General features: G+C 43.7%; 1 protein-coding gene across 2 annotated transcripts in view; it reads right to left on the reverse strand.

The window, feature by feature from the left end:
* The window catches only part of LOC126484324 (uncharacterized), a 506,434-nt gene that overhangs the window by 62,242 nt on the left and 422,033 nt on the right, over window positions 1–22,159 (reverse strand). For both annotated transcript variants that reach the window (XM_050107766.1, XM_050107765.1), the window contains exon 2: window positions 371–624. In XM_050107766.1, the coding sequence (XP_049963723.1) occupies window positions 371–623 (253 nt within the window). In that variant the 5' untranslated portion in view covers window position 624. The remainder of the gene's footprint in view (window positions 1–370; window positions 625–22,159) is intronic.

A 22,159-nucleotide genomic window follows, 5' to 3' on the forward strand; every position in this document is an offset into this window, starting at 1 on the left:
TTAAATAGTTACTCAGCAACAGTAAGTCGACGATTATTCTGCATCATATTTGCCATCTGTGCTTCGTTTTCCTATTTTTTATTATCTTTAGGTCATTGTGGTATTTCACATAATGTCATTGCGTTCATTCGCATTTTTGATTTGGTTGCACAGTGTATTGTTGTCTTAAGTAGTTTTAAAGACATTACTACTTTATGGTGACAAAGCAGCTGTTTAGTTCATAAGACTATACTAATAGTAGTAGTAGTAGTGGAAAAATCTGCCAGCACAGCCACCAAACATCGCCACAGCCACCAAACATCGCCACAGCCACCAAACATCGCCACAGCCACCAAACATCGCTACAGTCATCAACATCGCCATGGCTTACCCTTCCTGGTGGCCTTGGGCGACGGCTGGTCGTGCATGCTGCGCGGCCGCTCGCGCTGGTGCGCGCCGCGGCCGCCTGCGCCGGTACCCGCCGCCGCCCCTGCCTGGTGCCCCGTGGCGGTGCCCAGCGGCGGCGGCTGGTCCAGCGAGCAGTCGGGAGTCGCCGGCTGCGACTCGCACGCGTCCTGGCTGAGCGGGCTCAGCGACACCAGCTGCGGGCTCGGGTCCGAGCAGCGCCGCTTGAACAGCCGCATCCTGCAACATGCGGTCGCCACATCAAGTCCTCTGCCGGTACCTCGAACTACACAGTTGGCAGCAATTCACAATACAGCAACAGAGTTAACTCTACAGGCTCGTCTAGCTCCTGCAAAGGAACCATATCCACTTAAGAGTTTTGATACGTGCCAACAGATCGCGCCGCCTGCGGAACGAGAGGTGTGGATGAAACAGTATGGCAGTGCGTTCAACTATGTGCAGTGTAGAAAAGAGAACAGCAATAATTTTGTGGTCAGAGCACTCCCAGAAGAGTTATCTAAAGCAGAAGCCATATCAAGTTTTTCAACAATACTGTGTCGAATTTAGCTAATCCAAGATCTGAGCTGAGGTGGGATGGGATGACAGAGAAACAGTTTTCAGATGTCATTTACGTGTTCTGGCTTTCTTTAAATTCATACTGAACTGATGTATCTACAAATTGAAGGTGGTGCGGGGAAGAAAGGAAAGGAGAGGGATCACTGCTCCCCTTTCCTTTGCTTTCTTCCCCGCTCCACCTTCAATTTACATTTATGTGTAACATCTGCGGATTCTGCGTGGTGTCTGTTCTTTCAGACCTCCGTGGGAATCTCGGACGAGCGAATATGAAGGAAATAGACAGGGGCTGCGGATAGGTGGCGCTCGATGGAAGTTTGGATCGGCTATGTTGCGAGCCGAGATAGACCATGCAGTTGCGATAACTCTGTGTTCCGGATGGCCCAGTGGTTACCGCATTTGCCTGGTAAGCAGGAGATCCCTGGTTCGAGTCCCGGTCCAGTACACATTTTTATTTGTCGCCGCCGATTCCACGCAATTTCCCAATGGAGCTGATAGCAGCGAACCCTCCCCTTTCCTCTCCTTTCTTCCCTTCTCATACTTCAATTTACATATAATGTAGAACAGCTGAGGATTCTGCGATGTGTCCGAAAAAACAGATACCAAACATTCATATGAGATGTGTGTGGTTTGGCCTGGCAGGATGTGCGTTCGGCTTGAGACCCATTTGTACATTGTGGGAGAGGGAGGAGGTGGTAAACTGCCCTCCATCAGCCCCTCGCTAGGTACGTTCTTGAGTTAGTCGCTAACAATGAAATAAAACGTTTATTTTAAATAAACAGCCTACGCCGTTAATTGACTTCTCATAAGAAACTGACATCGGCTGTCGCCACGCACATGAGGACGACTACCCCACAAGAGTGTAGCGGAAGTACGGTGGCAACGAATTATTGTACGGGGTGTGCACACATGCATTTAGAAATGAATCTGCGTGTGATGCACGGCACGAGCTGAACTTCGGTCATCCCAGTAAAACCTTATCTTCGGAACGTGGGATTCGTGAGAACTGGCACACTTGTCCAAAATGTTTTAGCCAATGGGTTGCAAGACAAATTCGGATTCCCTCGTAACTACGGATTACGGAGGTCTTGAAGCATAGTAAACTATCTGTAACGTACGTATTTAGCTTGCTCAGTGACGAAACCGAGATGTGATACGCCTGCCGTCACAGTGCACAAAACACGAATGCATCATTTAAACCAGAAAGCAGTCTTCAGAAAGGCAGCACACGTCTCCTGCCGAAAAGAACTTCTCATATGACTACTCAGCCGTTAAATCCGTCCTCACACGATATTGTGTGGAAACGAACGTTGAGCGCGACGAGCTTTGTGGCGCTGCAACGCGGCATTTCATCTTACGAAGCATTTACAAGCAAGAACAAAAGAGGTACCGGCGTATTTTCGAAACGCTCTGTGAAATATGATGCCACGCGATGAAAGATCGCTTTCTTCATTACGGGCCGAGTTGAACAGTCATCACTTACTCACTGTAAGGTGCTTTTGCAGAAAACATATGTAGAAATATTTTGGAAGCTTAAATGACAAGGTTTAAGTATTGCAATTGGTGTTTTCTTATTTAGAATTTGCGTGCTTTGAAAATATGCTGTTCCAAAACACCGGCACATTAAAGCATTGTCAGAAACTACTCGTTTTTGGTATGATGTTTTAAAATATCGGAGAGATGTAGGTCCAGATCCAAAGACACGGTTGGAAATATAAGCCTGTCAATCTTTTTTACTCAACGGAAGTCAGTCTGTAGCCCCAATGATGCTGCTGAAGTGAAAACTTTGTTCGATGTGAAGTTCGAAGCTTTGGAGGCAAATGAGTCAGAAAGAGAACTTACACGATCGTGACAAGGCACGCATGAACAGCGTATTAGTCACATTCAGTTTCTGCAGTCTGGGGAAGTAGGTGAAAAACTTAGTTTCATTGTCCTAGTACATTGCTAATGGCTTTTGCCCGTCACCATAGCAGAGTTGTCTAATGTACGCGTATGAGGAGGCGCTCGACTCGGATGTAAGCCAGTTCGAATCCTGGCGGTGGGTTAAATTATCACAGCCATTATTTCACCAGGATGGGAAGGAGAGGTGGTGTAAATTCTGTGAACACTGATCTTCGTGCCAATGTCTTAGATTAAATTTCAGATCTCTCCATTGTGTCTCGTGAAGTGAGGGCATGTGACACTGTTCATGGTAATCTGTCTGTCGGATGGCGACGCTAAACTAAAAATGTTCAAATGTGTGTGAAATATTATGGGACTTAACTGCTAAGGTCATCAGTCCCTAAGCTCACACACTACTTAACCTAAATTATCCTAAGGACAAACAAACACACCCATGCCCAAGGGAGGACTCTAACCTCCATCGGGACCAGCCGCACAGCCCATGACTGCAGCGCCCTAGACCGCTCGGCTAATCCCGCGCGGTGACGTTAAACTCGGCGGGTCCCTAGGTCATATTGGGGAGCAGGAGGCCATACGTGCCACCTGATTTCTTCTATCATCATCATCATCATCATCATCATCATCATCAATATATAAATACCCTATACACGGATCCATTACATTCACCTAAACGCCACAAATACACATGCGACGCATTCTCATATATCCGCAAGGAGGAAGAACCCCAATTCCACTTGTCAGCTGAACCCACCCCGTGGCCTATCTCAAACAACAATGTCAAACAACCCTTAAAATTTTTAATGGCTTACGTCTCGGATAAAATTTAATTTTATTAAAGATCTTTAGGTTACTCGAGTTTTCCTTATTTCATGTTCGACAGCGGTTAGCGAAGTTAGCAGCTATTGCAAACTGTGTACGTTTTCTGAAACAAGTTCTGGGAGGCGGGGAGGGAGTGAGGGATGAATCATTGAGGTACACGATGTAATCTTCGTCGTGCTGTAAATACGTAAATTTAGGTGAGATGACGAAGCCAGCCATATATGATCATGATGCCAACAATCCGCGTACAGATATGCCTGCATGTAGGTGGAGAATTTAAGTATTATGTTTCCAGAATGCATCTTTCACTCTGTAGATAGGACTATTCTGAAGTTTTCTGGCAAGTTGAAACTTGGTGTAGGACTGGAAATCGAAACTGCAACCGTGTTTGCCACAACCAATCCTTTCACCGAATAAGCTACCCAGGTACTTACAATTTTAAATACGCCTGTGAGACAGACAAATCACATTCTTATACGGTTGCTAACACAGCCAGCCGATCGTAATAAGATTTAGCTTGACCTGGTTTCGACACCGATTATGGGTATATTCATCAAGAAAAAAAGAAAAACCAAAAACAATTACCTATTAAAGGTTAAAAACTCATTAATAAAGAGGAAAACCCAACAATAGATCGTTATTATATTGAACAAATTTATGAGGTGACTATACTCACATGTAGTACCAGTTGAACATGCATTTAGGAGCAAGGTGCTCTCGTCTTATAAAAAACTTCTTAAAATCATATTTAAAACATTATAAGAATTACAGATATTGGAACTGACATAATAATGGTACTTCTCAGTAAAAATTGCTGTGTCGGTTACAATACCTGTAATTTTTATAATGTTTTAAATATGATTTTAATAAGTTTTTTTTATATAACGAGAGCACTTTACTCGTAAATGTGTTGTCAACTATGACTAGATCTTAGTATAGTCACCTCATAAATTTGTTGAGTATAATAACCGTCCAGTCTTAGTTTTTCCTCTATATTGATGGTTTCGTAATCTGTTAAAGATAATTGTTTTTGTTTTCTTTTTCTCATGAGGACACCCATAGTCGCTATCGAAACCAAGTCAAGTTATATCTTATTGCAACAGCTTGGCTGTGTTATACAGATACATTTCACGTAAGAGTGACTATGTTCGAAAACTCTGTATATATTAATTTTAAATTAACAAAAGCCTCAGTTGCAATGTTTACCTAGGTATCAGTTGGGATAATTACGATTTGTCCATAACCGTAGTTACTTTTATTCTGAAGAAGGTTGGGTTACCCCAACTGAAACCTAGGTAATTCTAGGTAAACATTGCACCTGAAGCTGTTGTTAATTTAAAATTAATGTTTATACAGTTGCTGACAGGGCCGCGAAATGAAAATATTAAAACACTCTACATGTTTCCAGACTACACAACAAGTCTCCTGCATTCCTTGCGGTACTAACACGATGTACGTACGACAGAAAGTAGGAAGACAGTACTGTCGAATTAAAGTAAGTCGGCGAGAGGATTGGTTGTGACAAGCGAGGATCCGGGTTCGATTCCTGGTTCAAAAAATGATTCAAATGGCACTGACCACTACGGGACTCAACTTCTGAGGTCATTAGTCCCCTAGAACTTAGAACTAGGTAAACCTAACTAACCTAAGGACATCACACTCATCCATGCCCGAGGCAGGATTCGAACCTGCGACCGTAGCGGTCTCGCGGTTCCAGACTGCAGCGCCTAGAACCGCACGGCCACTTCTGCCGGCTCGATTCCTGGTCCGGCACAGTTTCAATCTGCCAGTAAGTCCCGGTCTGGCACACGGTTCTAACCTGCCAGGAAGTTTCATTGTTACAAGTGCTCAACGACCAATCGCTACGGCTTGTGACGTAAAAATATCTGTCACTGTTTATAAACGACTATGCCGCAAATGCAACAGGATGAAACGCCTACGAAAGTTGTAGAATTTAGTGCATACGGACTTACCTGTCCCACGAGGCAGCATCGTCAGCTCTTTGTACGTAATAGATATGCATCATCATTCCTGGTACTGTATGTTCCACGAAGTATCTATACGTCATTCCACGGTCGATTCTTTTAACAGGAACACTTTTTACACATTCCGGAAAGTCTGGAGAGGCTACGAATTGTTAGGGAACGCTAATTCCCATTTAATTTAGATACTAATCAGATGCCGAACAATTCGGAAGAAATCCTTTCAAAGGAACGAGTAACCTTACATACAAGGAGACTCTCGCGGTAGCGACCTAGGAACAGCACATCACGATCTATGTAACACAGCTGCCGCCTAGGACACCTCGTCTCCATGACGAAGCGTCCAGACCGCCCGCCTACGGGCGTCGGACGGAACAGAACAGAACGTCGGTGCTACATACACTCCGCGGCGCGGCCCAGGACACAACTAATGCGGCGGCGGTCTGGGAGAGACGCTGCCGGGAGAAAGCCAACCGTGGCTTTTCACTCTCGACCGAAGCGTCGCCTAGAGCTTCTCCGGTGGTAATTGACGTTCTCCTATGACGCGGCGCTGTCGCTGCCCAGGGCGAGCGTACTCTCTCCGGGAGCGCGGCCGCCTCTCCGGCCATAAATCGAGACAGGGAACCTCGACCTGTCCCGACCTGCTGCCGTGCTCTACCAGACTGACAAAAAACGCATTCTGCGGTCTCCGCATCGGATTTCTGTCGGTCGCCCGACGCAGGAGACTGTTGGCGTGGCGGCCGAAGGACGTTTTGTAACAGAGTACGAGCCGACGAATTCCGATCGTTTGCTGCTGCGGTGACGGTCTGTTATGTTCTTCCGAGTTTCTTGTCGCCACGAAACGGCTGTTGTCGCCTCCTAAGGAATGCTGTCCGAACAGTGGGCTTACTGACGCCTGTGCGGCACCTTGTCCACAGTGTTTTTACAGCCGCTAGGAGTTGTGCGACTGCATTTAGTCGCTACGACTGCTGCTGCACTACTGATTAGTTTCTAACTGTGTGTGTGTGTGTGTGTGTGTGTGTGTGTGTGTGTGTGTTTTGAGGGATAAACAGGGCATGGGTGGGGGATGGGATATGTGCATGGTGAACTCTACTTTCACTGACATTTTTCGGAGATTGTGCAGGGACATATTCTGAGTATTATGCATTACTGCCAACCTTCGCAAACCAAAAATAGGAGGTTCAGCTTTGAAAATCAGGAGGGACGAATGATTAAATGGTTCAAATGGCTCTGAGCACTATGGGACTTGACATCTGAGGTCATCAGTCCCCTAGAACTTAGAACTACTTAAACCTAACTAACCTGACATCACACACATCCATGCCCGAGGCAGAATTCGAACCTGCGACTGTAGTGGTCTCACGGTTCCAGACTGTAGCGCCTAGAACCGCTCGGTCACTCACTCCGGCCGGCACGAGTGATTAAAAACCGTGGCTTATTTTCAGTAGAGTCACGAGGCATGCAATTTGACACTCTCCCTATGACGTCAACAAGCTAGTCCATGAATGCAATGGGACAAAACGTCCGCAACAGGTTGTAGAACTTAGTGCTTACGGACTCACCTGTCCCATGAGGCAGCATCGTCTGCTCTTTGTACTTAATAGATATGCATCATTCCTGGTACTGTGTATTCCACGAATGAAAACACTACAACTACCCAAAATGTTGACTCCATGCCTCTTGTCTGTGGTGCAACTTATTGGCAAATCGAGTTTTAAAATAGGCAATGTACGTAAGCATTCAGATTTCATCACACCACTACTTTCACTTTTTTAATTTAATTGAAGAAAGGAGAAATTATAAAAATGCAGCAAATGAAGCAGGCGAAAGGGAAAACAAACGTTTAAAAAATGAGACTGTCATGAAGATCAAAATCGCTAGGCAGGATTGGCTAGAGGACAAATGCAAGGATTTGGAAGCATATTTCACTAGCGGACTTATCTGACAGGAAATTCATGTCGCCACGAAGCAAGGAATGTCTCAGTTTGCGAGAGAGATCGGACTGAAAAGGGAAAAAAAGTAGCACCAAATTCAGAACCAGAGCCTTTTTGAAGAAGAAGAAGAAGAATATTTCTGTGGACGTGGGATCTTAGATTAACCATAAGTTGAGAAACAGCGGTTTTTTCTTCTTCTTCTTCTTCTTCTAGCTCCGAACTTCAGGCACGTTTTTCTCGAAACAAAACTTTTCAGTGGGCGAAGCTCTGTGGAGCTCGACAGATTAACCGATTTATTTGTTTTTTGTTTTTTTTAATGAAAGAATTAAATTTAGTGGGCCTTACAGCTTTTTTGTATTCAAATTTTAAATATTTCTTTAAACATTTGAACTTAGAAAAACAGGCCTAGAAGTTAACATGTTTTTCAAATAATTGCCATTTTTGCTTCGAGGTATTTTTCAAAACCCCATCGTGATGGTCCCTACATTCCTTCTAATTAATGAATTTTCTGTTTTTATGGGTGTCAGAAATAACAACAACGCTTCTCGCAAACCAGGACGCGCTGCGAGGCGCATACTTTCACAAGGGCTGCTGCCGTCATTTTTCATTTGTTACTATACGTATTTTTTCATCCATGAACGCATGTGTAATGAAGAGGTAAATCCCTTCTATGAAAATTTGTAAAATTCACCCGTTTTTCATTTCTATCGATCAGAACTCTCCTTTATCTTTTGACCACCATCGGGACGAACACTATGTGATGAAAATATCCGGACACTCCCAAAAACATACGTTTTTCATATTAGGTGCATTGTGCGGCCACCTCCTGCCAGGTACTTCATATCAGCGACCTCAGTAGTCATTACACATCGTAAGAGAGCAGAATGGGGCGCTCCGAGGAACTCACGAACTTAGAATGTGGTCAGGTGATTGGGTGTCGCTTGTGTCATTCGTCTGTACGCGAGATTTCCACAGTCCTAAACATCCCTAGGTCCACTGTTTCCGATGTGATAGTGAAGTGGAAACGTGAAGGGACACGTACAGCACAAAAGCGTACAGGCTGACCTCGTCTGTTGACTGACAGACACCGCCGACAGTTGAAGAGAGTCGTAATGTGTAACAGGCAGACATCTATCCAGACCATCACAAAGGAATAACAAACTGCATCAGGATCCACTGCAAGTACTATGACTGTTAGGCGGGAGGTGAGAAAACTTGGATTTCATGGTCGAGAGGCTGCTCATACGCCGCACATAACTCTGGTAAATGCCAAACGACGCTTCGCTTAGTCTACGAAGCGTAAACATTGGACAACTGAACAGTGGGAAACCCTTTTGTGGAGTGACGATTCACGGTACACAATGTGGCGATCCGACAGCAGGGTGTGGGTATGGCGAATGCCCGGTGAACGTCATCTGCTAGCGTGTGTAGTGCCAACAGTAAAATTCGGAGGCAGTGGTGTTACGGTTTGGTCGTGTTTTTCATGGAGGGGGCTTGCACCACTTGTTTTGCGTGGCACTATCATAGCACAGGGCTACATTGATGTTATAAGCACCCTCTTGCTTCCCACTGTTGAGAGCAATTCGGAGATGGCGATTGCATCTTTCAACACGATCGAGCACCTGTTCATAATACACGGCCAGTGGCGGAGTGGTTACACGACAACATCTCTGTAATGGACTGGCCTGCACAGAGTCCTGACCTGAATCCTATAGAGCACACTGGGATGTTTTGCAACGCCGACTTCGTGCCAGGCCTCACCGATCGACATCGATACCTCTCCTCAGTGCAGCACATCGTGAGGAATGGGCTGCCATCCCCCATGAAACCTTCCAGCACCTGACTGAACGTATGCTCGCGAGAGTGGGTGTTGTCATCAAGGCTAAGGTTGGATCCACACCATACTGAATTCCAGCATTACCGATGGAGGGCCCCACGAACTTTTAAGTAATTTTCGGCCGGGTGTATACTTTTCATCACATAGTGTTCCCACAACAGGTTACCAGAGAACCAACTGGAATTCGTTGTATGTTACTGCTATGTGTGTATCCCACTGGTAAAGGTAAGCCTACTAATGGTTGGCAGAATTCTTATAATTACAGATTGCACCTTTAGGTTGTGCTGTCCTCAGGTTTCATTGCTGACCCTCGTCTCGGCATTGTCACATCGAATTAGTTCGCACCCGCAGATAGGTAATCAGTTGGTAATTTCACAAAGCGGACTGCCTTCGCACCTTCCCGGGCACATCGCGCCAACGACATGCACCCACGACTTGAAACTTGGTTCGTCACAAATGAAGTCCATACTGGGCACCTGTTGAGAAAGTTACAAACTTTGAGAGATGCTCTGTCCATTTATGTGCCTCGTTTTTCAGTATGTCTTGTAGATTTTAGGCGGCCGTCTTCTGAAACCCTGGAGGTAATTATGTAAAATGCTGTTTGTCCTGTCCCCCGCACCCGAACTCCCTTGGAAAACTAAACGGTGCGAAATAGTGTCTTCATATTAATACTTATGAGTAAGATATTAATTAAAATAACCATACTTCAATGTTTTTGAAATAAAATTTGTAGTCAAAGAGTAAGACTCATTAAGACGTGTAAAGAATGTGGAGATCCATTTTCATGTTGAAGACGTGAACGCCGAGCTATATTGTAGTGGTTGGGTGAAGACAGCCTGACCATACATGAACTTGCAATTGCAAGTTTTCAAACACCCAATTTCGAAGACTCCAGTGAAAGCAGGTGTGGATCAGGTACGTGTGTAACTCCGTCATGGGTTCGAGACGTGCTTGTTGTGCAACATTTCCAGTTGGTGACACAAACTGCAAATTCATTCAGTACGATAATTCTGCTCCCTCAAGAAAGTAGTTACGGGAATGGTAATAAATGTTAACTGCTGAAAAATATTTCGTTCTATTCTTACGTTGTCACTATTACAGAATTTTTTCAGTGTATCAAGGGAAATTTCTGTATATCGTGCCTTTGACACAAAGGTGTAAGTTGCCTAATGACGGCGGAGACCACGCTTATGGCTACACGCAGTGAGAAACTGCAATATTTCCTTCTGAAGCGGTTCAGACAGAGGATGGAACTCTGTGTAGAATCACGGTCGAACTTTACTGCAGACATCTTTCTTGTGCGAGACTCATTTCCAGGCGATCATAACCAACGTGCCGTTTTCTCCAGAAGTTCAATCATTTGGGAAACGAAAAACCGAAGAAATTCCGGGCGTTGTTGAAACTCAGTAAAGCAAGACCGGTAACTAACTGCAGATATTACAGTGAAACCATTTTATCACTGCTGTCATATCTTAAGTACTTTAATCCTTTTGAATTCCATGCATACAAATAAAAATTTGAAAATAAATCTATTTAAGCAGCCCTCGGCTGCTTAAGTGCTGAGCAAAAAGGAAAGACATTAATAGCGTCTCAGCTAAAACGTAGTATCGATATTAAGTTTCATTCAATTTGTCTTTTTCCTCTCATATTCTTTGAAGGAATCTTGCGTGCAGCAGGTTGAGGTGAGATTCAGAATAGAGTGGTATATGGGTAGCTTATTCAACCGTACGTTGTCTGAGAAGAAAATGAAAAAGAAAGAAATAATGTTACTTTGTGCTCAACATTTATCACTATACTCTTGCGGGGTAGTGCGACGATGCATATCTGGAACATGAAATTAATGTTTCAGCCGCATGCGCAATGCACCGAGAGATGGATGGCGGGGATTTCTCCTCTTGCGAGTGTCTGCAGTACAGTTACGGCCAGAACTATATTTACGATGTCCCATACACAAACGACAATTCCTCATCCAGATAATAGCGCGTCCGTAACTCCTGTCAAACAGGTATAAGCCATTTCTCATCAACAGTTAGCCTGTTTCTCACTTCTTCGAAAATTTATGTCACGTTTGACTCTCCTTGACTACGTGTTGGCTAACAGCCAACTACCTATACTATCGAATTGAATCTTTTTTACTTGCACTTTACTAGTTAATTAGGTGGTTTGTACAGTTATGCTCCACTTCAGAAAATTTGTTGTGGGAAGTTCCATGTTATATCAATTTCTTAATTATTAGGTCATGTTTCACTACGGATTACAATAGCATTAATATGCGATGTGATGTGAGCGATTGCCCTTATCACGTCTATGATATGCTGAAATATTATCCAGTTAAAGGTTCTGTTATGCCACAGAATGCTAAAGAGGAAAAATTAAAATTTTTCTTAAGTTTACGCTAGCAATGCCACCGTCGACATCAGGCGGAGGTGGTGACTTAGGTACACAGCAGAAAGCAACAATTAACTCAAGTCTGCTGCGGAAATGAGCAGACATTGTTACATCGGCACCAATCGCCACGCTCAAGTTACGTATTAAAAGCAAAACGTGCACAGAGGGGAGGGAGAGGTAGAGAGAGAGAGAGAGAGAGAGAGAGAGAGAGAGAGAGAGAGAGAGAGAGAGCGCTGGGAGAACCGCGAGCTCTCGAAGTTTAAAGCGAACTCATTTCTACAAAACCAACCATGCTTCATGAGACTTTGACCACTAGTAGAGAAGTGGGCCACATAGGGTTCTAACGAACAGAATCTCACGGTATAGCCTCCCATCCGTCTCCAAAAATACAGCGATCCTCCGGCTCTGGAACAGTTGATCATTAGAATCGATGGAGTTCGTAGCGAAGCACTCGATTCAACGATTATTAAGGTGTAGTGACAGCCATGTATTAGATGTTCCAGTACTCTTCATGAACATGCTGCTTCTCTAGATGCAACATCCCAGTAACCATGACCTGCCACTCATGGGACTTCGCATTGTCTGCCTACCACGTTGTTACGTTGTTGATGGGGATACTGAAGGTCTTCCAACAGCAATACATCTCGTGGTGTTTATCGCACTAACATCATCGTTACTGCTGGGTGAGAGGGCCAATCGGTGCTCTGTTCCTGATCATCGCTGCAGGCGCTTCCGGATACTAGGGCCCAACTGTACAATGGGGCCAGCATCAGCCGACTACACAACATCCGATAGTGCGGCACATTCTGACGGGACACCGTGCGCCATCAACATCTTCCGCAACGAGACTGAGTGTGCTGTAAGTCAGTGTGGGGCTAAAATCTAACGCTACGGCTTCGCCTGCAGACAGGAGACGATAGCCCGCAAGACTTGCTGGAGCAACAGTCTCGCCAACTGAGCCGACAACAGGAGTCAGCTGAATTCCTCCGTGTCACTAGCACGAGGCTTCTGCCCAAGCTGACGATATGACACACAACTTTAAATCTCAATGAATAAATATTAACTTGCTAACCATGTTTCATTAGCGCCGAAAGACTCTCCACAGGTTCCACACCACAAAACCGACAACACAGAAGTGTCTCCACTCGGCACCCCTGCAGTACAGTAACGTCCTATATACCAATACTGGTTGGTTGTTTGGTTGACATTGATTGATTGATTGATTGATTGATTAATTGATTGACTGATTGATTGATTCGGGGTAGCGCGAGCGGTTCTAGGCGCTATAGTCTGGAACCGCGCGACCGCTACGGTCGCAGGTTCGAATCCTGCCTCGGGTATGGATGGGTGTGATTTCCTTAGGTTAGTTAGGTTTAAGTAGTTCTAAGTTCTAGGGGACTGATGACCTCAGAAGTCAAGTCCCATAGTGCTCAGAGCCATTTGAACCATTTTTTCGGGGTAGTGGACCAGACAGAGATGTCAACGGTCCCATCGGATTAGGGAAGAGTAGGGATGCAATTCGGCCGTGCCCTTTCAAAAGAACCATCCCAGAATTTGCCTGAAGCGATTTGGGACAATCACGGAAAACGTAAATCAGAATGGCCGCCGGTTTGAACCGTCGTCCTTTCGAATGCGAGTCCAGTGGGCTAACCACTGCGCCACTTTGCTAGGTGCACTGCGTCGGTCGAGTCTGTTTTTGCTACAAGGTCTTCTCCAGTATGGCTTCCACACTACAGTTAATCGGCAATATGTTGTCGTGTTGACCTAATGTTATCGTAAAATTCTTATTGCAGAGCGCATAGGAACATCTAGGTTGTACGGTGAAACAGTGACATCGTATCACCTGGTAGGATGAATCGTGTTTATTACTCCTGGTCACTTCCGGATACGTCATCAACTGTGACAACGACTTCTCGAAACATGCACCGAGACACGGAAGCAGACCAGTGGGGGCAATATTATGCTGTGGCGGACCTTCACCTGGGCTTCCACGAGACCTGTGATGGTGATCAACGGCACCATAACTGAGGACTGCATGGACACACTTGTAGAATACGTGCATCCCTTCACGCTTGCTGTCTTCCCTGAAGGCGATGCTACCTCACAGGAAGACAATTGTCCGTATCATAAGGTCAGAATTGTGCTGCAGTGCTTTGAGAAGCGTGACAGTGAACTCACGTTGAAGTCTCGGCCACCAAATACGCCTGATCCGAACCCGAGGCAGACCTGGGATGCAAAAAGGCACCTGCTCCGCACCCTCCTTCGGCAACCGTGCATCAGAATCCTTGCTGTATTGCCCCTAAAAGGGGTACCAAAAAGCTACTAAGCAGATGTTGTCTAATTAATTTGACTCATCGGTGTGTTATTTCCATAGCAAATACATACAATGGTCTTGTAAGGTTGCGCTGAGCGCGGCGAAAATCTGAGGAAATGGTCTTCAAGGAACAAAACTTCCACAGAAGACGGACAATCGCCGTGGGTTTCAGGCTGCGAGATTGAGCTGGCCACTATGTACTGACTTGATTTCTAATGTTCGTCCTGGTTCATCAGCTGTAGCGCTCTTGAAGATAAAGTTATCATGTACTGCTCTGGCATATGAAAATGTACACAAGAATCAAGGAAGTCATCCTTTGAGAGTTTCACAGTCGGAGTTTTATGTTAAAAGATGTGGATATCCGTGCGTGTACCCAAATATGTTCAAATTTACACACTTAACTCTGGTTCGTCAGAACGCTTTCTTCTAAGGTTGTTTGATAGGCAATAACGGCTGCTCGCCAAATCAGGACGCATGATGTCACTCGGCAGGCTATATCGGAACAGATCCGCGCAGGAAACGGTCACCGACTGATTTTCATCCAGTGCACAACTGTGCGTGACCACTGCGAAGTTCCCTCCAGCGACGGTGCGTGCGTGACTGGTCGCCGCGGCATACAAATACCACGTTCCTGGAGCTTTCCGCGCACAGTACTTGTTGACGTCATTCTTCTGTTTGCTGCAGCAAGGATAGTATCTGGGATGGGTCACCCGCTCTACTCCAGCTGGTAATAGTAAGAGTCGCGGTCATGCGTAGTCCATAGACTTATGAAGAGAAATTTTGAATGCAATCAAAGTTCAGGGACAAGGTTTTAAAACGTCCATGTTTACTAACCATATTGCTGTTAGGAATGTGAGTGACAGAAAAGGAATTGGAAGATCAGTCGAATTTAACAGATATCTTTGCGAAGAGGTCAGAAGATGTAACTTTAAAATAATGGAATATAGTCGATTTGTATCAAATGATGCTAAGAGAGTTATATTAAGAAACGAGACACTAAAAATAGATGAATTTTGCTGTTTGTGCAGCAAAATGACTGAAGATGGCCGAAAGAGAGATGGAATAATAATTTGTTAACATGTAGGTTTGTACAAAAGTGAAAGGTGGACGATAAACGGTACGCAAAAATAATAGACGCGTCTGAAATACTGTGCTACAGAAGAATGCTGAAGACTATGTGGGTAGTGTTAGGACAGAGAATTTTACTTAATTAAATTCGAGATTTTCTCCACAGGCGTTAGGGTGAGCGAATTTTTCTGTATCCTCGTCGTCTATAATTATAGTATAAATGTTATGGATTGTTGTTGTGGTCTTCAGTTCTGGGACTGGTTTGATGCAGCTCTCCATCCTACTCTATCCTGTGCAAGCTTCTTCATCTCCCAGTGCCTACTGCAACCTACATCCTTCTGAATGTGTTTATTGTATTCATCTCTTGGTCTCCCTCTACGATTTTTACCCTCCACGCTGCCCTCCAATACTAAATTTGTGATCCCTTGATGGATTATGATGTTTAAATACCACAAAAATGATTTTTTTCTGTGTATATGATATATTGCATTAGTTTAGATACTTGTTTTGCATTTTACTTTAATTAATGTATTTTTTACGTGCCCCTTGGGCATCGCGCGGCATAGTTCGTAAGCAAACGTCTCTACGTCACAGCAGATGCTGCTACGCGGAGCTACTAACGCCGCGCGTGGAGCCAAGGATGGTCTCGCAGTTTTGCAGTACGAGAGGTACCTAAGAAGACTAAACGAAACATTGCCTGTTAGGCTGGTGCTAAAAATATCAAGACGACTAAAGTTGGTGTGAGCCTAGCATCGCCTCAGTACACATGCAATTAATAGATGTTGACTGTGGTACGTAACCGTAGAAAATAATTTTGAAAATGTACAAATAGAAGAATACGTAAATAAAAAGTATTCAATGAACTGTGGATGAAGCCCGACCAACAGGCATTACATGCATTGATAAAAAATGATAGTGCATTGAGAACGGCTAGTTTCTAGCTGAAATCTAGATCTGCCAGTAAAATTAAAAAGGACGACTCACAGCTGAAATCTATTATTTACATGTCAATATAACAGTCGCTGCGTGCAACAGCCTTCTGAATGGAAGGTAATCTGAAGAAGAATATGTATTAATTAAGAGACTGTGAGGAAACCCAGAAGGCATGGGTTGATAGGACACAGTTGGGCATCAAAGAATTGTCGATTTGGTAACACAAGGGAGAACGGAGGGGGGAAGGAAGTGAGGGAGAGGAGGGGGCGATCTGTTTTACTTCGTGAAAACTTTCTACAGCCAATATCACAAGAAAGTTCTTTATTTACGACAGCAGGTTTCGACAGACTTACATGAAGATAACAGCAAATTCATTCGAAACCGGTTGTTGTAAATAAAGAAATTCTTATGCGATCTTCGTTTTACAAAGCTTTTACCGAGGTTTGAGTACAGTAAGCAGCTTCCAATGGATGTAGGATGAAGTAGGCGTGAAGAGATGAAGAGTTACAGGCTAGAGAGCAGCACACCGGTCTTCGGGATGAAAACGAGGTTTGGACAACGAAAGGAAGAACTTTTAATCAGCTGGTTATTTATGCGGTTAAGCAACTGCACATTTCACCGATGACTCAAGCGTATTGTGGCGCCATTAATAAACTTTTAGTTGTTTTGTGGAGTACTACAGTGCTTCGGAAACCAAAGCCGCATTCTTACTTTTCATGAGTGTGTGTTCTTACCGAGTGCAGTATCCATGCACTACTATAGTTATCTATTTTATTTGTATCAATTAAGTATGGAGACAGTGCTCCATTCCTTTTCATGGAAAGTTACTCTCATTTTCATTTCGCGAGAGGAAATTTTGTCGAAGGATAGCATTTGTAATTTAATAAATAGTGATTAATGTGTAGTTAAATTATATACGCTAGTCAAAATATTTGAATCATTTCTCTTCCCATTTTATCATACATGTTTCATCGAAACAAATTCATACAGTAGCCTGGAAAAAATATATTGCATCCTCTCAACAGTAACGGCCGATACCAAGTCTCTTTCACGTCCTCTCTCATCTAATGGTAGAAATGAAGTAAACGGAACCAACTGTCTTCTTCCCCGTGAGAAAGAAGACAATTGCCAGAAAACAGATGCAGCGATGGATGCAGGAACAGTTCTCACACCGTAAATATTAAATTAATCTCAGAATTAAAAATTCTTCCACAGCAGCAAGGAACAGATGCCATCTTGTACGAGGGGGCGAAGAATACATATAGAACCGAATGTTAATGAAGAGGTACTTAATCGAGTTCGAGAACAAAAGAAATTTATGGCACAACTTGAACAAAAGAGCAGTGTCTGCGAAAGCCAAAGTCTTGGCTTCGGGTTCTTGTACACAGTCAGATGTCAGGAGCTTTCAGAAGAGAAATTGCATTTCGTGATTGTTGTCGCAAAAAAAAAAAAAAAAATTACTTTTCCCTACTTGGTAGTATTCCAAATTATTTTTCATTTTTCCTAGTTGAAGGAAATTATATAATTTTTTTCTAGTTATCTGAAGTATCGCAACTTGAGCTTGTCTTCGCTCTCTCTCACTGCAGAAGCAAATCGACAAGCTGACTAATTGGTAATGCCATAAACGTGCTCTTTCAGTGCGTCTTCGTGCGCAAGAACATGACCCTAATTTTTCGATAAAACAGTTAGCGCCTGTATTATTCTTAGCTGCGGAATCCCCATTATCGTCGCTCCTATTTGTGTTGATGAAAATGATGATAACCACTGTTCTGGGCTCTCGATGTGACCGCCTCTTGTTGTTTCTGATAACTCATCAAACTGTATACCGAGCGTTCCGGTAATCTGTTAGAGATTTTACATTTGGGTCTATTCAGAGCCTGAAGCGTCATCGAGCAGCGGTTTGCTCGCTAGCTGGCGCTCACTGACTCATAAAAGAACACGTTTTCTACGATGGACGTAGAATTTTGATATAGCTTCACTGGTTGCTGAGTGAATTATCTCAGTGGGATGGACAACTCAACTCTCTCACTGAATCCGTCACTAGGTCATCAGACATTCGCAGTAATAAGCTAATCTGGAGTTTAAATTGTCTCACTAAGCATTTTTGTGGTCCTTCTGCGGACACGCTGCGGTAGGTGGATCTAGATTGTGGAAATGATCGGAGAGTCATTGTCATCGAAAAATACCCCGCTAATACTATCTGAGACAACAAGGAAGAGTAGTGAATTACTACTGTGCACCTGAAACATGTAATTTTCATTCCGTTTAGGATAATTAAAGTTTTCAGATGAAATGGTGTGCTTACAGATTTGAATAAGAATCGGATGCGACTATATTGCCGGCTGGTGTGGCCACGTGGTTCTAGGCGCTTGAATCTGGAGCCGCGTGACCGCTACGGTCGCAGGTTCGAATCCTGCCTCGGGCATGGATGTGTGTGATGTCCTTAGGTTAGTTAGGTCTAAGTAGTTCTAAGTTCTAGGGGACTGATGACCTCAGAAGTCAAGTCCCATAGTGCTCAGAGCCATTTGAACCATTATTTTTGCGACTATATTATGCATCTTGTAAATTGCAGCTCCCGAGAATCAAAGGGTTACAAAGCTTCTTAGTGAACCTTGTCAGCTGTGAGCTGGAATATCGAGATGCTCGTCACGGTGCAGACGGACGCAGGCCACAGGTACGAAACATACGCAGTAAATGGGGAGAGCAGTGGGTAAAGAATGATGCAGTCGCTGATGAACACAGCCACTGCAATGAAGTCTGAACAAAGGCAGCGTATCCAGTGTTTAGCGCTTAATAAATGTCTGCCTGTGACAGAGTACAAGCGCAGCTCGTGTTTAATGGATGCTCCGTACACATTAAGGCGCTTACTGGTGTAGGACATTTCCCCCTCATTAGTGGCACCGCAAACGCGGTAGCAGCTGCGGCTTTTTCATAACTGATGGAAACAAAACCTGGAACACGTTTTAGGAGAGAATGGAACCCCGTTCTTGAATTCTGAGAGCTGAACGTCTGAACACGCCAAATAAGGCGAGGAGAGCTTGGGCGTAGCTGCAGAAAGTTTGGTCGAATGCGGTAGGTAAGGAGGTAATTATTGTGCAAAGGTAGTGCATTGTAATTTGCATACATTTTGCGAGGTACTAATACACATTGAGGAATATTGGTTTAAAAATTGCGAATAAAGATACCTTTCATATTTAAGGTCGGAAAACAACCAACCAGCGTTTCTGTTCCATTAATATTTATTGTTTCGAACCAGTCTTCAGCTTATTGTTCCGTCGTCAGGAAACTATTTCTACGACACGAGACAATAGTGTTTGGGAAACCGAATATTAGTAACAAAAATGCTGTCAACAAACACAGAACTTTTGTTCATGATGTTAGGCGAGAAATGTTAAATCGTCGTGTTACGTCCCCACAACTAAGCTACACGTGATTCAACCAACCACATACACACTTAGACCTCAACCTCAATGATCAAATCCATCTCCACAAACGTGTACTACAGTGTAATTGTCATTACACCTCACTTTATGTTTCCTGAGTGGTCGAGCGGTTTTAGGCGCTTCAGTCCAAAACCACGCGGCTGCTACGGTCGCAGGTTCGAATCCTGCCTCGGGCATGGATGTATGTAATGTTCTTAGGTTAGTTAGGTTTAAGCAGTTCTACATCTAGGGGACTGATGACCTCAGATGTTAAGTCCCATAGTGCTTAGAGCCATTTGAACCCGTCTGAACTATTTTTTTCCTTACATCCTTTGGTATTACTACCACACAATTTGTGTAGTTCAATTGTGTGTTCTTTCGTTATTAAATTTGATATTATTCATCTTGTATACTGTAATTTAATATGTTTGGCACACAGCAAGAATGGTGTGTACTCGATTTCGCAAGTATCACATTAGGTAACACGCGAACATTATGTGATTGCTGGTAGTATGTTTATTTCTAACATCTGTTTTCCTACACACGCCTGTGAGTGGTTTTCTGATACATGGGCCAATAAGACGAAACTCGATTCGAAATAAGTATTAACGGAACTAAAACGCTGTTTGTTTATCGACATTAAATACGAAATTATTCTACCAGTCCGTAAACATAAGACTTTTCAGTTTAATATTAGCTGTTAACTAAAAGGTCACATGTGTGTTTTTTTTGTCATCAGACTGGTTTCATTGTGCGGTCCGCCACGCCGTTCTCTCCTGTGGTAATATCTTTATCAGAGAACAACATTCACACCCAGCTTCTTCTCGATAAGCTGTCAGTGCAGCTATCGTGAAAGACGGGCAATAGGCAATAGGAACGAGAACCAAGAGGAAACAATAAGAATGAAAGTATATAAAGAGTTTGACTAAAAAGGCACAAGGTGGGGCTGAAGTCCTTCCGTTTTACAGTTAAACCTTTGTAAAGAATAAGAAACGAAGAAAATAAGAGAGACGTTCATAAGTGGGATTAAAACTTAGAGAGGATATCAGTGACAAGACTCGCTGATGACATTGCTGTCCCATGTCCTGAAGGACATGCTGAATGGAATAAACGGTCTAAAGCGCACAGAATACAGATGGAGACTAAACCAGGAAAAACAGAGTCTTGTAGAGCAATAGATTCTTGATAAACTCAGCATCGATATTGTGGACCATGCAGTAGCTGATATGAGTGAATTCTGCCTTGGAAACAAAATAATGCACTGCATGATACTTTTATGAAGGAAAGAGGATATTAGAAGCAGCCTGTCACACTCAAAGAGAGCATTCCACCGCGAAAGAAGTGTATTAATAACAAACATTGGCCTTATCTGGAGAAATACGTTGTTAAGGATGTACACCGGAACACAGCTTCTTATGGAAGTGAATCATGGACGGTGAGAAAACGGGAACGGAAGAGAATCGAAGTGTGAGATATGATACTACAGAAAAATGCTGAAAATAGACGTATTGTTAAGAAATTAGATACTCCGTAGTGTCTATGAGGAAAGGAATATATGAAAATTACTGACAAGAAGAAGAGATGGAGGGATAAAGACGTTTGCTATAGTTTGCCGGTTTTAGTTGTGCTCTATGCCTAACAAGTGCTTTAAAGTGAAGGCATATTCATTCCGGTGTGTTTTTAGGAAGTAGGGATTTTTTAAGTAATTTTGTGTATGAGGAAAGACAGTAACTCCGCCTGGCATATTGAGCAGACCGGTGACCAAAAGCTTGAGTGCATTAGACACCGATAAACGTACAAGTGTGGGGAGCATTTTCATTTAAGAACAATCCGTGTTTAGTAGCTGATCAGATTTCGGGAAATATGTTACCATAAACTTGCTAACGCGAATGAAAGGGTTTGTGCATGACTGTTAGGATTAGCACGGGCTTGACAGTGAACTTTTAATTCAAAACTTCAGAAAATGCCGAAGTTTTGCCAGTATTTCCACCTTTCATTCAAAATTAAAACCTTTTCCCGATTCTTAGAACAGTTACATTGTACAGCCTGGTGCGAGTTGCAGTACGGTAGGTTTCTGCTCGGCTTTCCTACCGGCGATCTGCTGCAACGAGTTCACAGGTAGGTGCTGGAAAAAGAACGAAAAGGAAACGCACCGACACAAGTTTGGTGATTCGACATGCTGTGCTGCCATTCACGAACAGCATTTCGGAGAATGTTTTCCAACAGTGTAACTTAAGTGTAACCCAACTTGCTCTACAGATCACCATATCTGTCTCCAGTCGAGCACATATGGGACACCACCGGACAACTCCCGCGTCATCCACAAACACCATTAACCGTCCCTGTACTGACGGACGAAGTGCAAAAGGCATTGAACTCCATCCCCTAAACTGACATTCGGAACCTGTACAACAGAACGCTAGCACGTCTGCATACTTGCATTGAACATTCTGGCGGCTACGCTGACCTGTCATCTTGCAACGTTAATCACTTAAATGTGTCACCTAGACAAATGTACTCCCGAAGTTTCATTAGTCTATATTGTTTATTTTATGGTGGTGTGATTTTTTTTCCCGTCAGTGTATGTATGATCAGTGAAGTTC

This window comes from Schistocerca serialis, chromosome 6 (assembly GCF_023864345.2).
Source record: "Schistocerca serialis cubense isolate TAMUIC-IGC-003099 chromosome 6, iqSchSeri2.2, whole genome shotgun sequence".
NCBI classification, from domain to species: domain Eukaryota; kingdom Metazoa; phylum Arthropoda; class Insecta; order Orthoptera; family Acrididae; genus Schistocerca; species Schistocerca serialis.